Source organism: Dipteris shenzhenensis, chromosome 24 (assembly GCF_047967505.1).
Source record: "Dipteris shenzhenensis isolate YYH24624 ecotype China chromosome 24, Dip_SZ_1.0, whole genome shotgun sequence".
NCBI classification, from domain to species: domain Eukaryota; kingdom Viridiplantae; phylum Streptophyta; class Polypodiopsida; order Gleicheniales; family Dipteridaceae; genus Dipteris; species Dipteris shenzhenensis.
In genome coordinates this window covers 28,896,123-28,922,652 of record NC_141619.1, presented here as the reverse complement: position 1 = coordinate 28,922,652, position 26,530 = coordinate 28,896,123, and the positions used below count along the sequence as shown (strand labels likewise).

Here is a 26,530-nt window from a genome sequence, read left to right as displayed (position 1 = left end):
AACATGGCTTCATCACCCTAGCTAATTAGCACTCCTATGTAACAATTATTAAGAAAGGAAGTTGGCTGAGAGGATTAAAAAGCTTTTTGGCTTTCATGTGCACAAACAAAAAGCACTCCAAAGTGTAACTTTGCTTCACCATATAAGCAAGGCAGAAAGGAAAGAGTGAAAGGGGTTCTTGTTTCTAATTAGACGGGGTTCCACTTACTTTGCATTGAGCTTAGGAATATCCGTAAAAAGTAAAATACAATGAAAAGAGTATGGAATATACTAGTTCATTAAAAAAGGAGGAGCACAAATTCATCCATTGTGTTAGTTGACATTTGTTAGCACCGACCTTGTTTGTGAGCACACATGCATGTAGGGATAGGAGACCCAAACACGCTTTGGTGTGAGGTTGTTCTCTGTATAATCATGATTTTGACCCACATCTTAATATCACGATGGTAGAGTTTCATTTCTTGGGAACATTTGACGTTGACTTTGAGCATTAAATAAGCGAATGGCAAAACAAACCTAAAGAACCTCTTGCATAATATACAATTTGCATTGGCACACACATAAAGTCACCTCTTAAGTTTGATTAAGGATCTTAGTAAATGATTTGAAATAGGACGGAAAATATGTGCATATTTCATCCTATTTCTAGTGACAAAGTCCATTTTCATCCCAAATACATCCTAAACCTTGCAAAGGTCATGCTAACTTAGGATAGGATGATGACTGAAACAATCGTCTTTTCTCTTCTATTTGTATAAACTAGTCCCGTTGGTATTCAGGTTCATGAATCATCAAGGTAGGGAAAAGCGATCACTTCTTTTCAATTTCGATTTGGATTGGGATTTCGAGTCTCTAGTTTACATGGGAAGTGGAGAGAGGATCAAAGTGCACGATAATTCCACAAGACCTAAGAGGCTAAAGGATCGCTCAATTCCGTTAAACTCATTCCTAGCAACACTACTCCATTTCCATTGGTACCCGTCATGTTATGCACCAAGTCAAAAGTTTCCTTTTTGGCATAAAATGGTTTATTTTGATCCTTTGAGCTTGCAATTACGATGCTTCCTTCTTTCAAAGGGCTTTCAAATGAGTACCCATTTCGAATTGATTTTAATCTTAAAGAATTCTTACTAGGAAGCTTGTTTGAAGTAGCATTCTCACTGCCCATATTTTCTATGCTTCAACCTGTTTCTCGTCATAAAAGGAACTTAAAGTACACTCACGGAATGTGGGTGAGTAGAATTTTAAAAGCCTATGGGCCATTTGTGAAAAAAAAGGTCTTTAAAGTATTAGAAGAGAGTTAAAATTTCCAAGCATTTTTAAAAATGCCATTAAGAGATGTAAGTGGACCTTTTCAATCTAGATTGGAATGGACACTTCCATTAAAATCCTTAACTAGTCCTGCCATGAAATCATTCATGGATTTGTTGTGCAAATTGGGGAGTGCCCATGATGTTGGGCAACCTCAACCCCTTGTCTATCTCCCACTGTACATGCTGATCGGATTTGAACCCCAGCCACTCAATAGAAAGCCTACACCTCTAGATGTTTGGTTACTTATTAACGATTGCATTTTTGTAAAATTTATTTTGTGGTCCATAGATGCCCTTCTCTCGCATGGGTGTGCACCGGGTGTGGAGTGTACCCATCCTCAACTAGTAGTTGATAAGAGAGCATTCCCGTGCATAGACGAAGGAATAGGAGGTTGAGAGAGTGAGGAAACAAGATATCATCTTGTGTCAATCAAGCTTTTGTTGCAAAACAAGCTTCAAGATTGGTTGAACGAGGATGAGAAAGGTGAGCATCCAACATGGACCCAATTCGCAAAAATAGCATTCACCTTTTGATGTCCGATGAACACGGTGATTTCTCAGTGTCCTTTTGTCGCGGTTGCATACCAGGGGTAGTTGTGACTCGATGGGCAGCTGTTGTTCAAGCCACACGACTGCTCACTTGCCACCTATATTCACCTTTGATTGCTGTAGAAAGGGACAAGGGTGGGGAAAGGTGAACAGAGCAGGCTACAGAAGGCTCAAGATGATTGAATGGATTTTCCATTTCACGAAATATTCAGTTCGCAACCCGAGGTGTTCGATTCGCTACCGCCATTCGTGGATAAATCACAATGGAAATGGGCTCGTCACACAGACAAGTGCGTGTCACACGCATGTGACCGAGGCAATCGACTGCTACGAAAGAAGGTGCCTGGGGAAAGGGCAAAAGCAAATCTCATAAGACGTGGGGATGAGGGTGCCACGTGGACAACACGTTGGGGACGTGTGCGAAAGATTAGGAAGGAAGGTTAAGTCTAAAGCAAGGGGGATTAGGGGAGGTAAATGAGGATTAAGGGCTATTTAAGATCGTCGTCTACAAGGCCTTGAAAACTAGAGTTTTGAAAGCTTGAGCAGAAACAACAGTTTTTTGGAGGTTCGAGAGCTCGAGCTTGGTGGCTATGGCGGACAAGCTTCGTTTAGGGCTTCTCCTGCTCGCATTTTACCTCCTCTCCTCCTCCTCCCTCTCAGTTTTTGCCTCCGATCCCTCCCTCCCCGACCTCGATCCTTCCGAACTCGACGCCCTCGGCCTCGATGATGAACCTTCCCCTTCTACTTCCCCCCTAGACGATTACACAGATGATCCTCACGACGACGAACCTCCCGAGGATGATGAATCCTTCTCCATCCCTGTCGACGACCCCGACGTCGTCGTGCTTTCGGCCTCCAATTTCTCGGATTTTCTCGCCTCCAACCACTTCGTCATGGTCGAATTCTACGCCCCTTGGTGTGGCCACTGCCAGTCGCTGGCCCCTGAGTACGCTGCCGCTGCAACCGAGCTGAAGAAGGTTGGCGTTCCCCTCGCCAAGGTGGATGCTACGAGCGAGGGCGAGCTTGCGCAAGAGTACAATGTGCATGGCTTTCCGACCATGTTTTTCTTCGTCGATGGCAAGCCGAAGCCGTATACGCACCATCGCACCAGGTAATCATATCATCTTGTTGTTATCGTTGCATGATTGCGAAAAAATCTGCTTGTTTGAGTTTTCGCCATTGCGCGATCGTTCGATTTTGCGTTTCGAGGAAGTTTGACTTTACATTCCAGAATGCATGGTACTCTCTGCTAAACTGGCATTTTCGTTTTCTCCTGCTCTGTTCGAAAGCCCGAATATGGGCTTCTTGCGCACTACTTAAATCAGCGCTGGCGCAACAGCTAGCGTTTCCTGATGCGTTCCTTTCTTAGTATATTACACGATAGACCGATTTGTTCTTTCGCATTATTGATTCAGATTCATTGCTTTCCACCGTAACGTAGCTCTTCTCTGCATGAGGTTTCTGTTGTGGCATGAGGCGCATCTGTTCAGCCTTTGACGTAGCCTGATTTTGATTAGTCCTAAGATCGGTTTGTGGGCAGCTCCCTAGGTGAATTTCTCCGCGCGATTCAGTTCGTATGCCAAATGTTGTCTTTTAAGGACGGATCTAACGTTTCTGTTACCTCTCGTCGTTGAAAAGGACTAATTATATGTCCTGCCGACTTAAAGACTGAAAATTTAAAGTGCTTGCTGTCGTTCCTGCTTCACCTCTGTGCCTATCGAGGCTAAATTTCTGCGCTGCTTGTCGCCTGTCGTTCACGTTTTGCATGGTCTTGTGATTAGAGATCTGTATTTCGCACGCAAGAAATCACATTCGCACCTTCGCAAGTGTTCATCTCCACACCTCGCAACAATTCAAGCCACTCGTGACTCATCGTCCTTTTCCCAGATTACCTCCATCATGACCTAGATGACCATCATAATACCAACATGTACACTCTTGTTGCATGCATCCACAACATCCCCTCTCTTGAATCCAAATACGCCTCCATCTTTAGAAGCCCTACACAACATGCCATACCTTGCCCCACACTACACATATACCAAAAAACTGCCCGTATGGAGAATGGCTGGTATGATGAAGATTGCAATCTGAAAAGGCAATCTCCTCAAGAAAAGGAGCAGGGGCTTATTTCTATGAGACAGATTGAAATAGAGAATTGACTGTGAATTCACCAGAAAAAGAGGGCTAAGATTGCAAATCCTGAAGAGGCAAGCTCCTTCAAAAAGAGGAGCAAGGGCTTATCTCTATGAGAGACCAGGATAGAGTATTGACTGCTAGTTTCAATGGAAAAAGAGGGCTCTCATCGCCAAGAACGAAGAGAACTAATTCTTCTTCTCATGAAATATGATGCAAAGAATTTTGGATGAATTTATTAAAATTTGTCATCGTCTATCCTTAGATACTCGGTTATGGGGATGCTCAGACATTGTATGAGGTTTAGACCAGCTAGGCCCAGATGTTGTGATGACTTCTAGACCTACCTCAGCCTATACCTGTGACACGGGAAATGTATGAGTAGGCATACTTAAGCTGCATAATGGGAGGTAAAGACCATGCAGGACTCCAAATGGAGTAGTTGGATGAATTTATTAGAGACAGTAGTCATCAAACCTCCCATGCGGCAGCCTGTGATTGGCCCTGGTCTGTCTGCAGACTGCTGCCTGGTGTCCTGTTGTACTGTGGCTGCTGGAGCTGCAGTGGACTTCAGAGCTGCACATGTGGCCGGCATCTCTTTCATTCTTGCAGGTCATCTGACTAGGGGGTTTTGCATAAATACTTGTAGGAGACTGGTGGCAGCTAGATGCCCACGAGCTCAGGGTATGGCATTATATCTGGAGATGCATCTCGATGTAGATCAGCTGGATACCTCTATTTCCACAGCTTGTGATGGCACACCTCAGCCTACCTGACTTACTTTGCACCTCACATCGACAGAGCTGTACTTTTCACTCTGTTATGTTGTTTTTTTGTCAGCGGGAGCAGCACATAGGCTTTCCCTTAAATTTCATGCATTATATTGTACTTTGTCTCAGTCTATTTTGTTTACATTTAGTCTTAAAGGAGGTATAGAGAATGTCCTACTGGGCAAGTGGGCAAAATATCCCAATTGTATTTATTTGCCCCCTGTTTTCTTCTTGAATGATTGGTCTGAGTAAATTGGAGCTGCCATAGAACTGTGAAAGGTGACTGATTTGCCATACACTGGTACTTACATCAGGTTGCTTACTAAAGATGATTTTACAATTCATATTGCAAGTCATTGCTGTTTATAATCAGTCTTCATGATGTCTCTGCGGGGCTTTATATATGTACAGTAGTGGAATTGAGATGAGTTTTTGTGTTTCTAAATTGCGTTAGCTTTAAATACTGGTCTTCTATGAAGAACCTAGACCAACTTCCTTTTGTTGCAGGGATGGTATTGTAACATGGGTCAAGAAAAAAATGGGGCCTGCTGTCATGGAGGTTACCACAACTGGTGATGCAGAAACAGTCCTTGAAACTGGAAACACAATTGTAGTGGCATTGTTTAGTGAACTGGAGGTATGTACTTAAAGTGCTTAATATTCCCAGAACCTCTGCTTATGAATCTGTTTCTTAAGTAATGGAGCATGAGCTCCTCTCAGATGATCTGGAAACTTGTAAAAGCCAGGTGCATTTCTGTGACCGCAATTGATTCTTTTCAGGGCCTGGAAGTTGAAGAGTTTGCATCAGCAGCACGGCAGGAAGATGATGTTCTATTTTACAACACACAAAGTGGAGAGGTTGCTGAAATATTTGATATCAAGAAAGGCACAAAAGCTCCTGCTTTGGTGTTGCTGAAAAATGCAACAGAAAAAGTTGTACATTATGGTAAAATCTGCTGGGTTTAATGTATCATTTGTCAAAGCAATTCAATCATAGGCACTGCCCAGACTTGGATGCACTTTCATGCCTTTGAAGACCCCATCACCACACATTTTCCATTCTCAAATTTGGCTTGGTTTGACCATTCATAGGTAGAAATCTGCATGTGCTCTCATGTTTTATTAATTGCATTTACTGGATTTTATGATACTGGTGCAGATGGAAAATTTGAAAGAGCTGCTCTCTCAGAATTTATAGTTGCAAATAAGCTTCCTCTTGTTTCGACTTTCAATAGAGATACTGCTACAGCAATATTTGAAAGCTCTATAACGAAGCAGGTGATCTACCTCACTGAATGATGAACTGCTATATATTAGCAAGATATGAAGGTCAGCCAGTCAGTGGTTTTTGATCTTTCTGTGATGTAGTTTTTGAATCACAAAGCTTGCTTTTTTTCTTTTTTGTGTTACCTTTGGCGTCCACACCAAGGCTTCAGGATTTCCTTTTTCAAAGACACTTTTTCCCCCAAAAAAATGTGCTAAGGTTTCTGATCTGTTTGCCCTTTTCACAGCTGCTTCTCTTTGCAACACCTGAAGACTTGGGAAAAGTTTTGCCACCCTATGAAGAAGCTGCAAAGTCGTTTAAGGGAAAGGTATCCTTTAATCTGTAGTATATAATTGTTTGTGACTGAAAACATGGTTTCCCCCCTTTTTTTGGGGGGGGTCAAAGACATTGTGATGTAAGGGTAGTCTTCACATTGCCAAAGACGTTGATTGTACTATAATTCTCCTTGACTTTAATATACTTGTCACCATGGAAGTATAACAAGTTTATCCCTGAAATGCATTATATCCTGTATTAAATGCATGCAGCCCACATAGGTAAGGCTGGAGTTAACGTGGGACTGGCTGCAGAAAAAGGGACAGGGCAGATTTAGAGAAGAGGGACAGAATAGTAGTAAGGAGAGAGAGAGAGAGAGAGAGAGAGAGAGATGATTTGATATGATTGTATTAGAGTCCGCGGGAGGAGAGAGAGAGAGAGAGAGAGAGAGAGAGAGAGAGATGATATGATATGATTGTATTAGAGTCCACGAGAGACCTTCGGAATCTATGGGATGATCACTATCAATTAATAGTGATCCCTTACATCCAGTGAGAAAAATTTAAAACTTGTCATGTATTCAGTACTTGTTGGGCTATCATGTGTGCTAGACCCAGTACCTTGTTGCGATGTTTCAAAACCTCTTTCAAGTAGCTTCCTAGCTTTCTGGTTGGCTGCTCGAGTAGGTTTTCTAGATCTCTGTTGTCCCCATATCCTTCTCTGATGTGTGCGTAGGCTCTACATCCTAGGAGTACATGATGTTCATTCTCTTCCTCCCCTGTGGGCAGAGTTTGCTGGTTCTTTCCTCTCTAGGAATCCGTGGTCTTGCCCATCTACCCCTCTCTACTTTGAGATCATGTGAGCTAGTTCTGATTTTGCAGATGAGATGTCTTTTCCCAAGGTATTTCTGCATTCCATGGCTGTCCATTGAGTTAATTTCCTGTTTATAAAACTGCATTTTTGCCCCCAGTTTTGCCAGAGTTTTTGTAGCATTTTCTGTGTCACAATCTCCCTTGTTTTGTTAGATATCAATGCTCCACTCTCGTGTAACTATGCGGGAACCAGCTAACTCTACTTGTAAGCTCCCCATATGAGGAGAAGGCATTTGAGTAGCTCGGTTATCCGGTAGTTTCTGGTTTGGACACCAGATGGGGGCCATGTGTGGCCTGATGGCTGGACGGAGTTGGCACACTGCCAACTAGGCTACATGCAAGTGCGGGAAGGCATCCCATGACTGATTGCACTGAGGGTAGATGGAGCATTTTTCGGGGCAGCCCACTCTCGGGTTGCGGGGTCCGTTTGGAGCCCCAGATGATCCCGGATGGCTTTGGGCCGAACGGACTTTGTAGGTCAGTTGCTCTATTTTACGCCACGGTTCTATCGTGTGGTCGGTGGCCTATTTCGGGACCGACTCCCAGTCGATCGTTTTGGGCGGATTGGGTCGGTCACCCAATTGGGTCTAATCGACTACGACTAGTGGCTATATAAGAGCAAGTCCGTGAAGCCCATTTCATCACTGGCTACAGCAACCCTGATTTCTTAGCATCCAGCCTCCGTCCTCTACTGTTTCCAGCACGTCATTGAAGCTCCTCACATAGGAGCACACGGTTGGGAAGCAGCGCCATCTATTGTATTAGTTTTACAGTAATCAAAATTTTAATTCTTCATACTATCTGCTTTTCTCTCTTGCGTACGAGATCTTGTTATCTGTTGAGCATAGACGTTGTATTGTTTTCTTACATGGTATCAGAGCCTGGACTCTAGCAAGAAGATTTGGTAGTGTGTTTCTGTTTGTGAGCAGATTGTGAGAGATGGCCCAGTCCGCAAGACTACGAATCCTACCGTTCGACGAAAGCGAAAAGTTGGACGGCACTAACTATCCACTGTGGAAGTTCAAGATGAAGACCATCCTAAGCGCATACGAGCTTTGGGATACTGCTACTGGGATGGATGTGAAGCCGGTTGCGAGATCGGATCTAGCCAATGCAGGACAACAGATAGAAAAGTTGGACGGCACTAACTATCCACTGTGGAAGTTCAAGATGAAGACCATCCTAAGCGCATACGAGCTTTGGGATACTGCTATTGGGATGGATGTGAAGTCGGTTGCGAGATCGGATCTAGCCAATGCAGAACAACAGATAGTACCAACTGCGGATGAGATTCTCGCGTGGACAAGAAGAAATGCAGATGCGTTGTGTTTTATTGTCTGCAGTGTAAGTGACTCTGTCATGGCGTTAATTTAACATGTTACCACAGCGTAGGAGGCATGGACGGTCTTGAAAAATTAGTACGAGATCACGAATCAGGCACGGATTCAGAATCTGGAGACTCAACTCGCGAACGAGAAATTGTTTGAGTTTGAAGCGACAGAGAAGTTCATCACCAGGGTGAAGAATTTGCGCGATCAGATGACTGCGATTGGCATCACCATCACCAACGAGAATCTAGCACGAAGGTGCATATGGATTCTCACCAAAGTACGACGGTTTGTTACGGCGCTGAATACACAGAACAGAAATTCGTCACTCAACTTTGAGGATTTCAGTGCAATGCTTTTGGAGGAGGAGATGCGTCAAAAGACGAGGATTAGAGAAGATTCGACTTTCTATGTTGGATCAAAGAAAGGTAAGGGTAAGGACTCTGGTAAACCATCTTCTTCTAATGATAAAAAGAGAAAGAAGAAGATCAAGTGCTTCTATTGCAACAAGGCATGGCACAAGCAGAATGAGTGTCGGAAGAAGATTGCAGATGAGAAGAACGGAGTAAAGAAAGAGTCCAGCAACAGCGCGCATGCAGTACCAGTAGAGCTGTTCGTAGCAATTGAGGAGATTTGCACGGAGGCAGTTCATGTACCTGCGGATGAACCTTGGATTATTGACAGTGGTGCATCGCGTCACATGATCAGTCGGAAGGATTGGTATACCTCTCTACAGCTGGTAGGGAATGATATCTTGGTAGCAGTCGGCAATGATGCAAAATGTCCATCAAAAGGAAAAGGTACGATTGCTCTCAAGTCAGATGGAGTTGTAAAATAGTTGTCCGATGTTCTTTATGTGCCAGATATCAAGAGATTTATTGTTCGTTTCTGCGATCATGGATCGGGACCTCAAAGTTCAATTCGATAAGAATGATGTAAAATAGTTGTCTGATGTTCTTTATGTGCCAGATATCAAGAGAAACTTATTGTTCGTTTCTGCGATCATGAATCGGGACCTCAAAGTTCAATTTGATAAGAATGACGTATAGATTTTGGATCTTCAAGGGAAGATCGTTGGTAAAGGTACATGGCGCAACATCTACGAACTCTTTGCTTTCAGTGCTTGAGCCGATGTGAAGAACATTAAGCTGTGGCACGAGAGGTTTGGTCATCTAAATCTTAGTTCTTTAAAGGAGATGCATAAAAGTGGAATGATTGCAGACCTACCAAAAATTACAGATCTGTCCGATGTATGTGAAGCTTGCATGATGGGTAAGCAGCATCGGCAGTCTTTTCTTAAAGAGGCCAGTAGGGCAAAGGCTCCGCTAGAGCTCGTTCACACGGACTTCTGCGGAAAGATGGAGACGGAAGCTTTGGGTGGTTCCTACTACTTCATGACGCTGATTGACGACTATTGGATATACTTCTTGAAGACTAAAGACGAGGCTTTTAGTAAGTTCAAGGAATGGCATGTAATGGTCGAGAAAGAAACGGGGAGGAAGGTGAAGAAATTGAGATCAGATAGAGGTGGAGAGTTCACATGAACTGAATTCGAAAGTTACTGCAAAAGTCACGGGATCAAGAGGCAGAAACTCCCGTCACATACATCACAGCGAAATGGAGTAGCAGAACGCAAGATGCGCGTCATCTGCGAAATGGGCAAGAGTATGATGAAAGGGAAAGATTTGCCAAAGACTTTTTGGATTGAAGCATATAACACTGCAATTTATATTTTGAATCGTAGCTACTCGAAGACTGTGAACGGGATGACTCTACTGCAGGCTTTTCTGGTAAGAAACCTTCAGTTGCACATTTCAGAGTTTTTGGATGTGACTGTTTTGTGCATGTCCCTGATGCTAACAGAACCAAATGGGAACCGAAGAGCCGAAAGTGCATTTTCTTGGGCTACAGTGAAGAGACGAAGGGTTATCATCTCTATAACCTTGTTACCAAGAAGGTAATAGTAAGTCGCGATGTGGTCTTCTTAGAACAACCGAATCAATTGGAGGAGGATGCTTCCTTCCCAGACAAATAGGACCAGCATATCCATCCAGTACAACCACCAACGGCAGACCGAACTCCCCCAACGGTGCTTGGGAGGATTCAAGATAAAGAAGAGGAAGAAGAGTCTGCAGAACCACAACGACAACGGCCATTCCAGATGTGGGTAAAGCAGCTTTTGGACGGCAGAGAATCTTCAGCCATTGAGGAGGAACCATCCGAACACCGTCGGTCTAAGAGATTAGAGAAGCAAAGAAGGGCGCATGAATACTTGGTCAACTATGCTTTGATGACAGAGGTGATCCGTGTTGATGAACCGTCTTGAAGAGGCACATGGTGATGATAGGTGGATGGAGGCTATGCAGTCGGAGTATGGCTCCATAATAAAAAACAACACTTGGGACCTTGTGGATCGACCACCAAAATGCAAGGTAATCGGTACCAAGTGGGTGTATAAGATCAAGTACAAGTTCGACGGCACGTTGGATAAGTACAAGGCTCGGCTCGTGGCAAAAGGATTCGCACAAGTACATGGTTTTGATTATCAAGATACTTTTGCTCCCACAGCTCGACTAATCACAATTCGCAGTGTTTTGGCTTTAGCTGCCCAGGGAAGTTGGTCCATGTTTCAGATGGATGTAAAATTTACCTTTCTGAATGAAGATCTCAAGGAGGAGATATACGTGGAACAACCACCAGGTTTTGAGATTTTCGGTTCAGAAGGTAAAGTCTGTAAATTGAAGAAGGCACTTTACGGACTGAAACAGGTCCCACGAGCGTGGTATCAGCGGATTGATGCCTACTTTTTGTAAAACGGATTCAGGAGGAGCCCATCTAATACAAATTTGTATATCTTCAAAGAAGGAGACATGTGTATGATCGTGGTCCTTTATGTAGACAACCTTGTCATAACAGGGAACCATGAAGAGAAGATCTCGCAGATAAAGAATTTGCTAGAAAGAGAGTTTGAAATGACAGACCTCGGACTGATGCATTTCTGTTTGGGGATTGAAGTTTGACAAGAGTCAAAACAGATCTTCATCTCATAGCTGAAGTATGCTGGAGAGATACTGAAGGCATTTGGCATGGCTGAGTGCAAGACAATTGACACCCCTATGAAGGTTGATGTGAAGCTCTCAAACGAGGATTTATCACCACTAGTGGACGAAGCGAAGTACAAAAGGCTTGTGGGCAGTTTGATCAGTTTGATTTACTTGTGCAACACGCGATCAGACATCAACTTTGGGACTGGTGTACTAAGCAGGTTTTTCAATAAGCCCCGGGAGAACCATTGGAGGACAGGGATGCGAGTGCTGAAATACATCAAAGACACACTTGATTATGGTATCACCTATACCAAGGACAACATCTTGATCGGATTTTGTGACTCGGATTGGACAGAAGACGTGGACAGCAGGAGATCAGTGACAGGTTACTGTTTTTCACTTGGATCTGGAGCTGTGTCATGGGTCAGCAAGAAGCAACCTACAGTTGCTCTTTCTTCTCCCGAGGCTGAGTACAAATCAGCATGCTTTGCTTCTTGCGAGATAGTGTGGTTGAGGAGGATTTTAGGGGACATGGTGTAGTGCAGAACAAGTCTACGCAATTATCATGTGACAATCAGAGTTGCATGGCGATTGCAAAGAACCCTGTGTTCCACACTCGCACAAAACACATTGAGATTCAATATCACTTTGTACGCAAGCTCATCATGGATAGAGAGGTCGACATGGTGTATTGTCCGAGTACAGAGAATGATGCGGACATCTTCACGAAGGCTCTTGGAAGAGACTTGCTGGAGAGGCATTTTCATCGACTTGGCATTGGACCGAAAAAGTAAGTTCACTTGCAGGTCGACATTGAGCGGGGGTGTTAGATAGCAATGCTCCTTTCTCGTGTAACTATGCGGGAACCAGCTAACTCTACTTGTAAGCTCCCATATGAGGAGAAGGCATTTGAGTAGCTCGGTTATCCGGTAGGTCTTGGTTTGGACACTAGATGGGGGCCATGTGTGGCCTGATGGCTGGACGGAGTTGGCACACTGCCAACTAGGCTACATGCAAGTGCGGGAAGGCATCCCATGACTGACCGCACTGAGGGTAGACGGAGCATTTCTCGGGGCAGTCCACTCGGGTTGCGGGGCCCGTTTGGAGCCCCAGATGATCCCGGATGGCTCTGGGCCAAACGGACACCGTAGGTTAGTTGCTCTATTTTATGCCACGGTTCTATTTTGTGGTCGGTCTCCTATTTCGGGACCGATCCCCAGTCGATCGTTTTGGGCGGATTGGGTCGGTCACCCAATTGGGTCTAACCGACTACGACTAGTGGCTATATAAGAGCAAGCTCGTAAAGCCCATTTCATCACTGGCTACATCAAACCCTGATTCCTTAGCATCCAGCCTCCGCTCTTTACTGTTTCCAGCACGCCATCGAAGCTCCTCATACAGGAGTGCACTGTTGGGAGGCATCGCCATCTATTGTATCAGTTTTACAGTAATCAAATTTTGGATTCTCCTTACTATCTGCTTTTCTCTCTTGCGTACGAGATCCTGTTATCTGTTGAGCACAGACGTTGTATTGTTTTCTTACATGTTTCACATGCATTTTTTGGCAAATCAGTGGCTGTTATACCACATGTTTCCATGCATTTCATTCCCTCCCTATGCCAGCCCATGCTCTGTGTAGCTTCCATCGCGTGTGTGGTATCCTATTGGGCTCCATCTTCTCCACTTTGTTGAGGTAAGCCATGAATTGACACAATGCTTCCCCCTGTAGAGGGATAGGGTGTCTGTGTCTTAACCCCCAACTCCACTATCAGGAAATTTATGTACAGTTTCTATTCTTTCCCAGTATGTTCTAGACAGCCCGGGTGCCCAAGCGGGGCATCCATACAAGATTACTGTCAGCACAAACATGGTGTACAAAAACTTTCTCATTTCCCAATTCTACGGGTGTGCCCTCTTGCATTTGTTTTGAAAGCTATATAGAGCTTTCAAACCCCCTAGAATCCTTCTTTCCATGCATGCATTCAACTTGTAGTTGTCTGTGAAATCCAGTTGTAAATATTTATATGAGTTGACTAGTTCTAAAGGCTCTCCTTTTTTTTTGAATGCCCCGATGACCATTATCTTTGATTTGTCTATATTGACATGCATCCCTGAGTGTTTGCAGAAATCTTTTAGCGCATCTAAATGTGCTTGCAGGTTCTCCTTATTCTTTGCGAAGAATATTACGTCATCTGCGTAGATAAGCATTAACAAAGTGTGGCCCACAATCTGAACCCCATCCTTGCTGTTCATTCTCATCCACTCTTCCAACTCATCGATAAAAAGACCGAAGAGTGTGGGTGAGAGGGGGCAACCTTGTTTAACCCCTATGTCACTTTTTGTTACAGCTTTCCCCTTGGAGCATGACCCGTCTACTAGCGGCTGTGTTAACTCAGCTAGCACCTTCTCATAGAGACGGTATGTGGCTTCTCTGAGTTGATTGATCTCTCGGGTGTTGTGCAAAATCGAGGCTTTGCTGTATTTTGATTTTACTGAATATAATTAAAGAAATACTGCAAGGGGTGCCAACGATTTTGGGGCCAATCTGGTGTCTTTTGTGGACCAGGGGCATTCTAGCTTGTCTTGGAAGTTTATTTGTTTTGTTGTCTTGAATTTTCTAAGTGCCTATAATTAAGTGATTTGCTCAGTATTTCGGATTTACTGCCCTTTGGAGAACCCGAAGGTTGGTGAGAGTGGTTCCATTGCCGGGATCCCACCATCTTTCTCAAGAGGTGAGCCCGTGGTTGTGGCTGGGCAAGCACAGGTAGTTGGAAGTAATTGCAGCTAAGTAAATTCAGCAAATATATCTCATCATGAGAGGTCACAGTCTATTTTTGACTCAGAGCAGGAAGGAAGAGTCACAGGAATCTCAAGAACACGAATCCCTTGGAGATGAATATTCTCAGGATGAGGAGCAAGTTCAGGAACAGCCTGAAGTTGAGGAACAGGATGAGATTCTGGTACCAGAACAGATCTTGGCACATAAGGAACGAAAGGTTAAAGGTGAGTTTCCTGTCGCTACTTGCTTAAATATCAGAATTATCCAGCGTTGATGCGAGGTGGATGGAAGATGCTGAATTGGCAGAATCACCTAAGGTATTGCAGCTCTACCTAGATGCATTTCAGCTAGAGCTGACTGTTGTTATGGCTCATTCAGGCTCAGCAGAGCGTAGGTCTGGAGCATTGCTTGGTGCTCAAGAGGGGGGTAGCACTTCCACTCTCTTGTTTCAGACAGCTCATCAGATATCATGAGGTCGCTTGGTGAAACCGATTGTCTCACCCGAGATACTGGTTGCTGACAATATTTCTGCCCGGAGGCCTATGATCAGTGTAATAGTCACTGCAGGATTGGATGTATATGATTCGTTATGTGCACCTCTACCATATCATATATCTGTTGGTTTCTTTTTGGACACATATCTCTGTTGGTCTTTTAGGAGATATTTGATCGTCGTTACGGAAGCATCTGCTGGTCTTTTTGGAGACATTTGTTGGTCTTTCCAGAGTCATCTCATAAAGCATGTATTTGCTGTACTTGCATTATTGGATATATAGGTACTTGTAAGAAAATATTTTCTTATTTTTGTACTTGTAATTTTCAGAATTTACCACTTGATGTCACTTGGACAGCAAATGAGGACATTTGTTGGGGTCCTCTACTAACCTAGTGCGTTAATTCTTAGGGCCAAGGGAAAGTGGGTTAGAGAGGGGTAAAAATCCCTTTCGCTAAAAATAGCTCTAGGAGCCATGCTTGGCTAGTTGGCTTGGAAAGCAAGCAGAAAAGGCGAAATTTGCTTTGAGGCTTGTTTCTGGACCATAGAAGAATAGGGAGAGGCAAGCCACAGGCTGGGAGAGTGCTCCAGGGTTTTTCCTATCACATCGCCTTGCTGATTTTCGACTACCAGGAGCCTTCCAGGCCAGACACCATCAGTTTCACATCTTTCCAAGGCTGCTTGGAGCTCCTAGGCAGCTCGACTTGCTAGCATACAGGTGGATCTGTTGCATTGCACCTGCTAGAGGCCTTTCGGGGCTGCCTTATTTGCTGCTTATCAGTTTCGCCACCTCCAGGTGTCTTCCAGGCTTCTCAAACAAGTTGTTTGCAGAATTCGCATCTGTTTTAAGCAGTTTGGAGCCACAAGAAGTGAGCAAATTCTCTGTTGGAGGTTGCCAGGGTGCCAAAAAGCTTCCAGTTCGATTCGCCTACTAGGATTGGGCTGCTAGAAGACAGAAGGGTGCCTGGAAGAGATCGTTTTGCCGTGTTTTTTCTCTCTAGGGGTGTTGCTGATGATTTTGCTTGCCAGGCTTGTGTTCTTGTTGGTTTCTGCCTAGTTGGCATGGTTCAACAGGGTTTGGTTGGGCCAGAGGTTGCCAGATACTAGGTATTTTGGTTGTTGGATGCCTTACTCTTTGCCAGGATGGCCATGGAATTTGCACTGGGTTTTGATGCCTTTGCCAGCCGCAGTAAGGCTGCTTGAGTATTCATTTGATTGATCTCTCGGGTGTTGTGCAAAGTCCAGGCTTTGTTGTACTTTGATCTCATTGAATATAATTAAAGAAATACCGCAAGGGGCGCCAATAATCTGGGGGCCAATCTGGTGTCTGATGCGGACCAAGGGTATTCTAGCTCTTGGATTGTGTGTTGGAAGTTTATTTGTTTGCTATCTTGAATTTTCTAAGTGGCTGTAATTGAGTGATTTGCTTAGCATTTCGGATTTACTGCCCTTTGGAGAACCCGAAGGCTGGTGACACCTTGTCTATGGTCCAGCCTCCTAAGTTCCATACTTTGATCCTGAGAGTCTTGAGTCCCTATGCTTGTTTCCCTCCCCCCTTGGTTTTTTCTCTAATGACAGCCTTTCTATCTTTCATGTATGCATGCTTCCCTTCCTTTTTTGCTTTTCTGAAAATTTCCAGCTCCTTGAGCTTTTGAGCATATTGACTCCGTGTAAGGTCCTCATTAATCTAGATGGAATGTCCCTTCACAAGTGATTTTTGTGGTTAAGTATTTTCATAATAAAGACTTTGTATACATGGTCATGAACTTCATTCAATGTCATGGTCTTGGATACAACTGTCCTAAACCCAACACCATGTACAATGCCATTGTAGGTGGGCTTTACAAAGTGGACAAATTGACCTAGTTGGCAAGTAATCTACTAGACAGTAAAGATGAAATTTGTGGCCGTAAGGCAAAGAGTAATAGTTAGTACAATTATCAAACAAGCATCGGCATATTGGGCACAAGCAATTGTCTGGGCTATCGGAGGGAAGGGGTTCCATGGCATATGGTTGTGAAGATGGATGGCGACAAATAGCTAACCACGCCTCCACGCCTGCATCTCCGATTAGTGTTGCACGTGCTTTGTGGGCCTCTTGTCGCAACTGTGTGTTGAGGTCCTCCAAGCTCTTCAATTGGGCACGTAGAGCAATATTCTCGTTCTGCAACTTTGGCTCGATTCGCGGTCTTTCAGTCTCTAAACGTTGGACCTGCTCAAACTGGGCCACGTTCTCTTCGCGAAGTTGCGCCACTTGTTACTCCAGTGGCCCATGCGCACCCTCTAATGCCGTACACAATTGGGATTGGGTGATTGTCACTTTTGTATGACCACGTGTATGCTTATCCTTGTACGAGGAGATGTCCACCTGTATATCCTTAATGAAGTGTACGTACAAGAATTTGGTGAAGTACATCGCCACTTCATTATGGTGTGGGAGCTTTCCATATACCTCGATGTAGATTTCCTTGGTGTAGATTTCCTTGGCATTTTGCTGAATCCGTTCGTCTCAGCAATTGCTCATCTTCCACCTCTCGTGCTGGTTTAAAGCTTGGGTTTGGGTGCTTCCACTCCCTTTGTTCTTTTGCATCTCCTCGTTTGATTGCCTGAGCCTGCCTCTTCATCTGCCTCTAAGGGCCAGATTGCCTGGAGCTCTTGTTTGGAGACCAGCTTGTGTACTTCTTTCCATTGCATGGTTGCAAAACCAATGCCCATGGTGTCAATTGCTATTCAGATACTTATTGGCAATAGCTTTAAACAAAAATTGAATCATTAAATATACAGACCTCCAGGTTGAGTGTACACAGATGTACGCACAATAGTCTCTGGTACATGCTCGGGCGTTGCGCTGGCAACCTTGTGTAGTCGCTCGAATTGTAACCGTTGATGCTCGGCACGTCGTGCCTCCTCTTCAGCCTCCTCTTGTGTCAATGGACTCTTGCCTGCTCTTCTGGGGACTTCCTCGTCCCTGTGCGAAGGAGTATCCTCTCCTTGTGACATTTTTCAAAAGTGCAGTGCGGATACTGTAGTTTAGATAGCTCAGTATAGATAAATGCCCTGAGTGTAGTATGCAAAGTCTGCATGCACTTTCAGGCGGGATAGATTATCTTGAAACTTCACGAGTATTTGGCATTTGCCTTGGCTTTTCTCCTTTATTGCACACCTTGAAGGCTTTTTGCCATTTAGTGGATGATATGTGCATTGTTTTTTGGAAAACGTGGCTGAGAACTTTCTCTATGTCCTCATCCTCATTCTCCTCTATTCCCCCAATCCGAATATTTAGAGCTTTTTCCTTTGTTCTTGCTCCTCTTTCATTGTGAAGGCTATTTCAGCCAATTTGTTCTTGACGAGATTATCTTTGGCGACTCTGGTGAAGTTTGCATTGGTGTTTCTCCTTCAGCATCATTTGCCCAGGCATATGTTGTTCCATAATCCATTTTCTAATCCGTGCTTATGAGCTTGGCATTAACCTGCCTGTATTTTGTTTTCCATTTCCGTCATTTTTTGATGCATCTCATGTACCTAGGCCCTAGACCTTGAACCTTACTTGATTCCTAAAACCTAAATCCTAAATTGTGAACTCTAAATTATAAAGTTTAAACTCTAATTCTTAAACCCTAGATCTTGAATCTTGAATCCTAAACCCTAAACCAAAATCCCATACCCTAAACCGGTTCTAGGAAAAAAATAAATTCTTGCAACATGTTTTTAAAAACCCTAGGTTTCAAAACATAATTTGAAAAAATATTGAATTTGAGCCAACGTTAGGTTGCATCCAACTTGTTGCTTGAGCAACAAGTTGGGTCTTTTTACCAACTTGTTCATTGACATGTAACACAGTCTCTTGTTGGATTCTTCAATGCACCACAATTTTCTTTTGCAATTGGCACCGTATCATACATGGCTTTTAACTTTCATCACATGCTGTAAACAACCTAAGGGCACTTTTCTGAAGTTCTGTTTTGCATTTTGAATGCTCCCATGAGATGCCATTGTTTTCATCATTGCTTCCAATGTTCCTCAATGTTGTGTGATGCATCTTTAGTGTTAAAACTGTCATGCATTTCTTGTCCTTGCTGTACAAGCTGCTCCTTGTCATGTCAAATTTACTTTGGGATTCTTTCCTATCGCCTTTGTGGTCTTCTATATTTTTCTTTCTTTATGGAGACCATCCATTGCTCGATACTCACCTTCTTCTCAAAACTTTGTCGTCTAAGTTGAAGGTGTCAAGAATGAGCACCTCTGAATCCTTACCTTACTGGTCAACAAATTTATCTTGATTTCTATCATAAATTTGCTCATCATTGCTTGACTTATCAGGATCCATCTTTTCGCTATTTTCATTTGAATATTCATCCTGATAGAATTTGACATTTGCAATTGCAGCAGCCTGACAATCTTGTCGGATTCATCAATGGCACAGAGGTGGTCTTGCATGCCTACTATATTTTGGTCTAGCTTCCATGGTCAGAAATCTTGTAGATGCACATTAATGTTGAAGACGTCGCTATCCAAAATTGTGTTGGTCGTTGCCGCAATGCAGAGGACTCTCGCGCAAGCTTGTGCGAGTTACGATCATTGTAGAGAAATGTGTACTAGATGCGGATGTGCCATTGCACTTTTTAGGGTCTATGCACTCAAACCCTTGTTGGGTAGATGTGAATCTCAGTGCCAAGGAGAAAACGCATTGAGAGTATGCGGATATGTATTGAAATTCACAAGTGTGTCGAATTGGTTTTGTGTTGGAATTCATATGTGTGTACTTGATCCTGTATTGGATCTATATGTGGGAAATGTGGATACTAATGCGAAATCTAGGATCCAAGCTCCAAGATCCTGGTGATGACACAGAAACCGGGATCCGAGTGTGTTGACATGGAATCCAGAATTGGATTTTTGGAGGCCCGCCTGGATACAGAAATTCAAAAATTCGACAATGTGCCTCTAGGATGAAAATTTGGGTGATGACTAAAATCGGGATCCGGGTGTGCTATAACGTGTATCAGTGGTTGGCCTTCATGATGTGGCATTGTCAATTTAATAGTTTGGGATGTTAGTGATTTACTATTCCTGACAACTGAAATTTGGCGGGAAAGTTCATGGTTGGAATAGTCAATGCAAGACAACGAAATGACCCATGCCTGTTGACAGAAATACTAGTCATTGATAGAAGTATTGTATGTTGACAAAAACTGTTGTAGAGAAACATTCAGAGCTTTCAACTGATCGACATGGAAATTGGAAATGCCAACGATGAGAATGTGCAAAATATTCACATGGAGCAATGTGCAGCAATGGCCATATCGTGTAGACTCGAGGTGTAGCAGATGGCCCTTGGAGTGATGGGGCAAGGCATGGGAGGTGGTGGATCATGATGGGTGGTATATGGGTTGTGACGTGTGAGTTGAGCCTTTACTTCAAGGAAATGGATGCGATGGAGATCTGTGTGTTGAAGCCCGAGATTCAGGAAGACACAACATGACAAGGAAAGGCACCTATGTGGTGCTGGTGCTTCCTTGTGATGAAGTCTTCTTGAACAGAAAACAATTGCTTAAGCTGGTGTACACGAACTTGCTTGCTGCGAACGAAAGAGTGACTGATATGAAGGAGTGTGATAGATGCTCCTTGTAACTCCAAGCTCATATGTGATGATGCTTGTGGCCATACACTTGAACGATTGTGATTGGCCTCAAGTTGCACTTAGCTTCCTGCTCATACAAAGGTATGGTGAAGATGCTTGCAAAAGACGGAAGAAAGTTGAAGGTGAGGGTACACTGCCCTGAAGGAGAAGGTGGTAGGGAGGAAGTGGTATAGAGGCCTAGTTCAGGCTTTGTTACCAATGTGGAAAAGAGGACACACCATATTTAGAGAAGGGGGGTAGAATAGCAGAAAAGAGTGAGAGGAAGGGTGTGAGAGAGAGAGAGAGAGAGAGAGAGAGAGATGATATGAGATGATTTTATTAGAGTCCGCTTGAGAACCTTCAGGGTGTATATGATTGGCAACTAATAGTGATCCCTTACAACCAGTGAAAGAAACTTGCTATGAGGTGAGTACTTGTTGGGCTAGCCTGTGTGCTAGTCCTAGTACCTTGTTGGGGTGTTCCAAAACTTCTTTTAAGTAGCTTCCTAGCTTTTTGGCTGGTTGCTCCAGCAGATTTTTCAAACTATCTCTGCTGCCCCGATAGCCTTTTCTGATATGTGCATAGGTTCTACATCTCAGCATTACATGCTCCCCATTTTCAACCTCCCCTCTAGGGCAAATTATGTAGGTCCTTCTCTAGGGATCTTGGGTCTTGCCCACCTGCCCCTCCCACCTCTGGATCATGTGAGCTGGTTCTGATTTTGCAGACCAGATGCCTTCCGAACATTGATATGTCTTCCACAAGGTATTCCTGTATTCCATAGCTTTCCATTGAGTTAATTTCGTGTTTGTAGAACTGCATTTTTTGTCCCTCCATGGTTCCAACCATTTCATTCCCTCTCTATGCCATCCCGTGCCTTGCGTAGCCTCCTTTGCGTTGCGTGGTATCCATCTTTTCCACTAAGCCATAAATTGACATAATGCCTTCCCTTGTTGAGGGATCATTCCTGTCTCAGCCAGTAGGATGGGTTAGGGTGTCTGTGCGCATTTTTTGTCCCTCCATGGTTCCAACCATTTCATTCCCTCTCTATGCCATCCCGTGCCTTGGGTAGCCTCCTTTGCGTTGCGTGGTGGGGTAGGGTGTTTGTGCCTTAACCCCTAACTCCCCTATTAGGAAACACTTGTTTGAAATTTCTGTTCTTTCCTAGCAATGTCTAGACAGCCCGGGTGCCCAAGCTAAAAGTGAGAACAAGTTGGATGGAATCAACTACACTTTGTGGAAGGTGACGATACAGAGCTACTTGGTGGCAAGGAGTATTTGGAAGGTCATCATAGGCCTCTTACTTGCAATCTTGTGACACTTACAGATCAAATGAGGTGGAGAAGTTGGTTGACAAGGTTGCTAGGTGTTTTCGATGAGTACAGAGATGACCATACATTTACGAGACCTCAAATCCATAGCTAGCAGGGGCAGCCTTTGAATCTTGGACTATCTTGGGGGAGACTCATATGAATGAGAAACTCCACAAGGGTGCTGAGCCTTGAAAACTGATTATTTACAATGAGGATGAAGGAGACAGGTACATGACCACACCGTGGTCTAAATTTTCAGAGAACCGTTGATGGCGTTGGGCTATAAGGCAGATATGAATACACTGCCAATGCTCCTTCCCTGAAGCTGAAGATTTACGACCGTGTGATGACTGCAAAGGCCAAAGCTGCTGACTTTTGAGGAGATGGGGGTGCTCTTGGTACAAAAAGAGATGAGGGCGAATATGTTTGATGAAGAATATGATAAGGCCTTTGTTGCATCCAGCATTTGCAAGTCGGCCATTTGAAGACTGCTGCTTGTTCATAGATGCAAGGCATTGGTGTTGTAGGGTCTCACTGCACCAAAAAGGCACATAATTATGGCAGGGCAATTGGCTAGAGAACTCGAGAACAGATTGCCCTGTAGTTGTCGATTCATTTATATATTTGCTGATATGCCAAATTAATTATCTCCAAAGAGAGATGTAGGCCATGCCTTTGTCATGGAGCCTCAGAGTAAGCCATCTAACTGAGACTCTTGTCTTCGAAGACCACATCTCTGTGCACCACAAAATCACCCCAAAATTCCCCCAAAGATTTCATCCGATGTCTTTGCAATGAAGTCTCCCATGATAACAATCCACAGTACTCTGCTAGCCCCATGTTTTTGAGTCCAGATGTGCTGCTGAATGGCAAGCACTACTCAGGGTCGGAAGTTTCCACCACAGTCTCTTCCTCTCCACATGTGTATTAGAATGAAATAGACTCGCATCTTTTGAGTTGGACCCTTCTATATTCTTGTCTTCATCTTTCGTCTTCTACTTTGGGCTTGTCATTGTAGAAATACTTCTTCTATTGTCTCCACTCATCATTAGAGGAATCTTTGTCATCTTTGGGAATGCTTCCGGTGATTTAGGCTAGAAGGCTAGAAGACTTCCCATCATTTGAGGAATCTTTGTCATCTTTGGGATTGCTCCAGGTGATTTCGGCTAGACGGCAGCCTTGAACTGCTGATGGGAATTTTAATACTGTAGCTTGTAGTGAAACAATTGCGCATAGTTTTTTTTGAAGTAGTTTGTCACAAGACACGGGGAAGTTGCGGTTTGAGCTACAGTTGGATTGGTATAGTCACAGTTATGAAAGTCGTGCCTATCAAATGTCATTGCTTTGTTTTCCACGTGATGGTGCAAATTTCTCTGTTTGCAGATTATTTTTGTACACGTGGACTCCAGTAGTGAAGAGGTTGGAAAGCCAATTGTAGAATACTTTGGTGTCAGTGTGGAGAAACCTGCGGTACTTATTCCTGACTTTTAAGTGCCTGATTCTAATTGTATGTTCTGTAAGGAAAGCATTGTTGTATTGTTTCACATGCATTCAGGCATAATCTAAATTCATGGGAAAGAGCTTTGTTTGGAAGTGTATGCCCTAATTTTGTTAGAGGATCCTGCTTGTAGCTGCTGGAAGCAGGCAGTACTAAGTTTTTACTGTGACCTTTTCCAGATTGTAGGGTATACAGTCTCTGAAGAGCACCCATCTAAGTATTTATTTGAAGATGAGATAAGAGTCGACAAAATCAAGGTTTGCTTGCATTCATGTATTAGGACCGACAGTTTCTTCGGAGTATAGTTTCTTGTTTCCATTTTGATTGTTATATACGTTACAGGATTTTGCGACAGATTTTCTTTATGACAAATTGAAGGAGTTCTACAAGTCTGAGCCGGTTCCTGAGACAGTAAGCTTTTATTAGTCATGCATATGTCTGAAATCTTGCTTGTTGTTTTGTCTGATGCAATGATGCAGTCTTGACTTTGCATACAGAATTACATGAGTCTTGCATGCTCAAAATCCTCTGTATGCAGAATGATGGTAATGTGAAGGTTGTCGTCGGGAATAACTTCGATGAAATTGTACTGGATGAGTCCAAAGATGTTCTGCTTGAGGTATCTATAAACCAATTCACCTCTTCAATTATTGCATGCAACAGTGCTGAAAAGCCTTAAAAATGTTCTCTCTTTAACATGTTTTGCAGAATTGTCAAGCAAGAGTTATGTACTTTTAGACATCTACTATGTTTTGCAAGCTTTTCAAATAAGAGTCCCATACTTTCAGATTATCAGCCAACACGTTTCTGTGTCTGCAGATCTATGCCCCATGGTGTGGCCACTGCCAAGCATTAGAGCCAATTTATGAAAAATTGGCTAAAGTACTCAGTCATGTTGATTCCCTTGTCATTGCCAAGATGGATGGGACAGCCAACGAACATCCCAGAGGGAAGGTTGCATTCTGTCTTATACCGTTGTAAAAGTATTTGAAAAGTGGTTTTAAATCTTGCAAAATTTTAAATTGTGTTCTGAAGTTGTTTTTGGAATGCTTTATTTCGTGATTGACTAATGTTACCCAAATAATCTGTGCGTGGTGAACCAGTCCGATGGTTTTCCTACTATACTCTTCTTCCCAGCAGGTGCCAAGAGCTTTAATCCGGTGAGTTTGGAGGATAATTGTCATGTCGTCTCTTCTGTCCTCCAATGTAAATGATCATAAGGAATCATTGAATTTTAATGTTGATATTAGCCAGACAACTGATTTGGTAATTTACACCTCTTGAACAGATAACTGTAGACACTGACAGATCAGTTAAGGGATTGTATCAGTTTTTGAAGAAACACACTTCTATACCCTTCACAGTCTCCAAAGCAAGCGAACGTGAAGAAGAAACAAGTGATTCTCAATTGGGAACTTTTGAGTCAACACATGAAGCCGAAGACTCTAGCTATGAAGAAAAGGATGAGTTATGAGAAGAAGTGCCAGCAGCATTGTGAAGGTTGAATTATAGTCTCTCTTGTCTTGTGGCAAGGGTTTATTTATAGAGCGGGGGTGTCTTGAAGCCAAGAGCTATATGTACTGGAGCAATCCTTGAGTTTAACTGTGCGGGGTGTCTATAGTAGAATCAAATTTGAGAGGAAAATCTATTTAGATGGAAAGGATTCTCAGCTCATTGCCTCAACCAAGTTGGGCAATGTAATTGAAAGTATGTATCATTGAAGCTTCTTTGATGCCCTTGAATGCTCTTAATTTGTTTCTTAGGGTCCTTATATACCAGGCTGGTATGATGAAATGCAAAGCCACATGCAAATTCATGAAATTGGAGTGACTAAAGCTCAAGTAATACATGCCATTTAGAACGTGTTTGCCTGTCATAGTTATTGGGGAATGGATGCTAGAACTGGAAATGATGGGAAGGGGGAATGGCAATGCAAACCAGGAATGCACATCTTATATGAAACACAATCATTGAGTATCATAGGGCGTAGAGATGCCTGTAAGTAGATATGCAGAGATGCACGATATGCTCGTACGGTGAATGACTATATACCATAATATTGTCTAAGACTTCAGCCATTTGTTCAACTACATTAGAGGAGTATCACAAAAGACCTTGTTCATTCAATTTAGATATTTGTTGATTCAAATTTGGCAACTCAAGACATTTAGGCAAGCAATTTTTTTTTGGAGGGTACTAATTGAAGAATTGGATATGTAGAGGAGAGTCATGTAATGGAGTGAGGTTGACTACAGAATTGGAATATGTAGAGGAGAGTCGTGCAATGAAGCAGATTGAGTGCACATTATTCTAGAAATTTAAAGTAAATTTGTAATAAGAAGTAACGAAAAGGTTTTAGGATTTTTAGGACTTTATCCTTTATAAGCATCTCACTTTAGATCATTTTCATATTCATTTGTCACTCTATTCTTCTTGCATCTAGGCCTACTTGCTTGATGTTTGCTAATCTATTGCCCCCTGTTCAACCGTGTGTCTTTGTAGTGATGGATTCCTCTAGATTAGCATTTGAATATTAGATGTCATTGATTAACTCTACCATTGGAGGAACCAAATCTATCCTATCTTTTGCAAGTCACTAAAAGTAGAGGAAACCAAATCTATCATATCTTCTACAAGTTAGTCAAAGTAGATGAAACCTTGAATCCTCCTTCACTAATGATAATCTCTCCCTCTATTTTCCTTGTGATTAGGCAATCCATCCAAATACCCAACTCTTCAATAGTGAGTTCTTGTCGATGTGTTGTACTCTATGGATCTTAGAAAAAACTTCAAAAATGTTATTGGTTAGTACGTAGGACATGTCCCTCAATCTCTCTGAAGGAAGAGTTTGTACCCCTTGATAATTTCCTCTCTTAAATTGATAGTGACAACCTTCAATGCAATCATAATATCCTCTAAATTTGAAGATGATCCCAACAATGAGCTTGATGGAGGCATCTTCTTCTATGATTAATTTACTTAGCATAAACATCATGCCAATAGAACAAGTTGTTGATGTTTAACAAAAGAGGATTGAGAGTCGAGTCATCCAATCGACATATACCCAACTTGTGTTGAGCCTTCTTCCAATTACGATCCCAATGCTTAGCAAGAGAGGATCAAGAATCAAGGTATTCCAATGGTTAGTAAGAGAAGATTGAGAGTGAAGTATTCTATCAGCACATCCAACCTGTATTCAATCTTCTTCCAACTACGATCCCAATTGGCCACACAGGTATTGTGTGGCCACACTTGGTATTCCTTGATCCTAT

General features: G+C 43.1%; 1 protein-coding gene across 1 annotated transcript; it reads left to right on the top strand.

Moving 5' to 3' along the window:
- Window positions 1-2,400: 2,400 nt before the first annotated feature.
- LOC147886456 (protein disulfide isomerase-like 1-4) lies at window positions 2,401-25,096 on the top strand. Its single transcript, XM_087395410.1, has 12 exons — window positions 2,401-2,973; window positions 5,276-5,405; window positions 5,549-5,714; window positions 5,928-6,046; window positions 6,280-6,360; window positions 23,144-23,230; window positions 23,438-23,515; window positions 23,601-23,669; window positions 23,797-23,877; window positions 24,078-24,212; window positions 24,362-24,418; window positions 24,547-25,096. Exons 1-12 carry the CDS (start codon window positions 2,453-2,455, stop codon window positions 24,730-24,732), a joined length of 1,710 nt encoding a protein of 569 aa, XP_087251536.1. The 5' UTR covers window positions 2,401-2,452; the 3' UTR covers window positions 24,733-25,096.
- The last annotated feature ends 1,434 nt before the right edge of the window (window positions 25,097-26,530 follow it).

Bases quoted from the DNA above. Each gene is read 5' to 3' on its own strand.
- LOC147886456 (XM_087395410.1), top strand. From the start codon at position 2,453: ATGGCGGACAAGCTTCGTTTAGGGCTTCTCCTGCTCGCATTTTACCTC. The intron at 5,715-5,927 runs GTAAAATCTGCT...ATACTGGTGCAG, and splicing joins AGAAAAAGTTGTACATTATG to ATGGAAAATTTGAAAGAGCT. The intron at 24,419-24,546 runs GTGAGTTTGGAG...CCTCTTGAACAG, and splicing joins GTGCCAAGAGCTTTAATCCG to ATAACTGTAGACACTGACAG.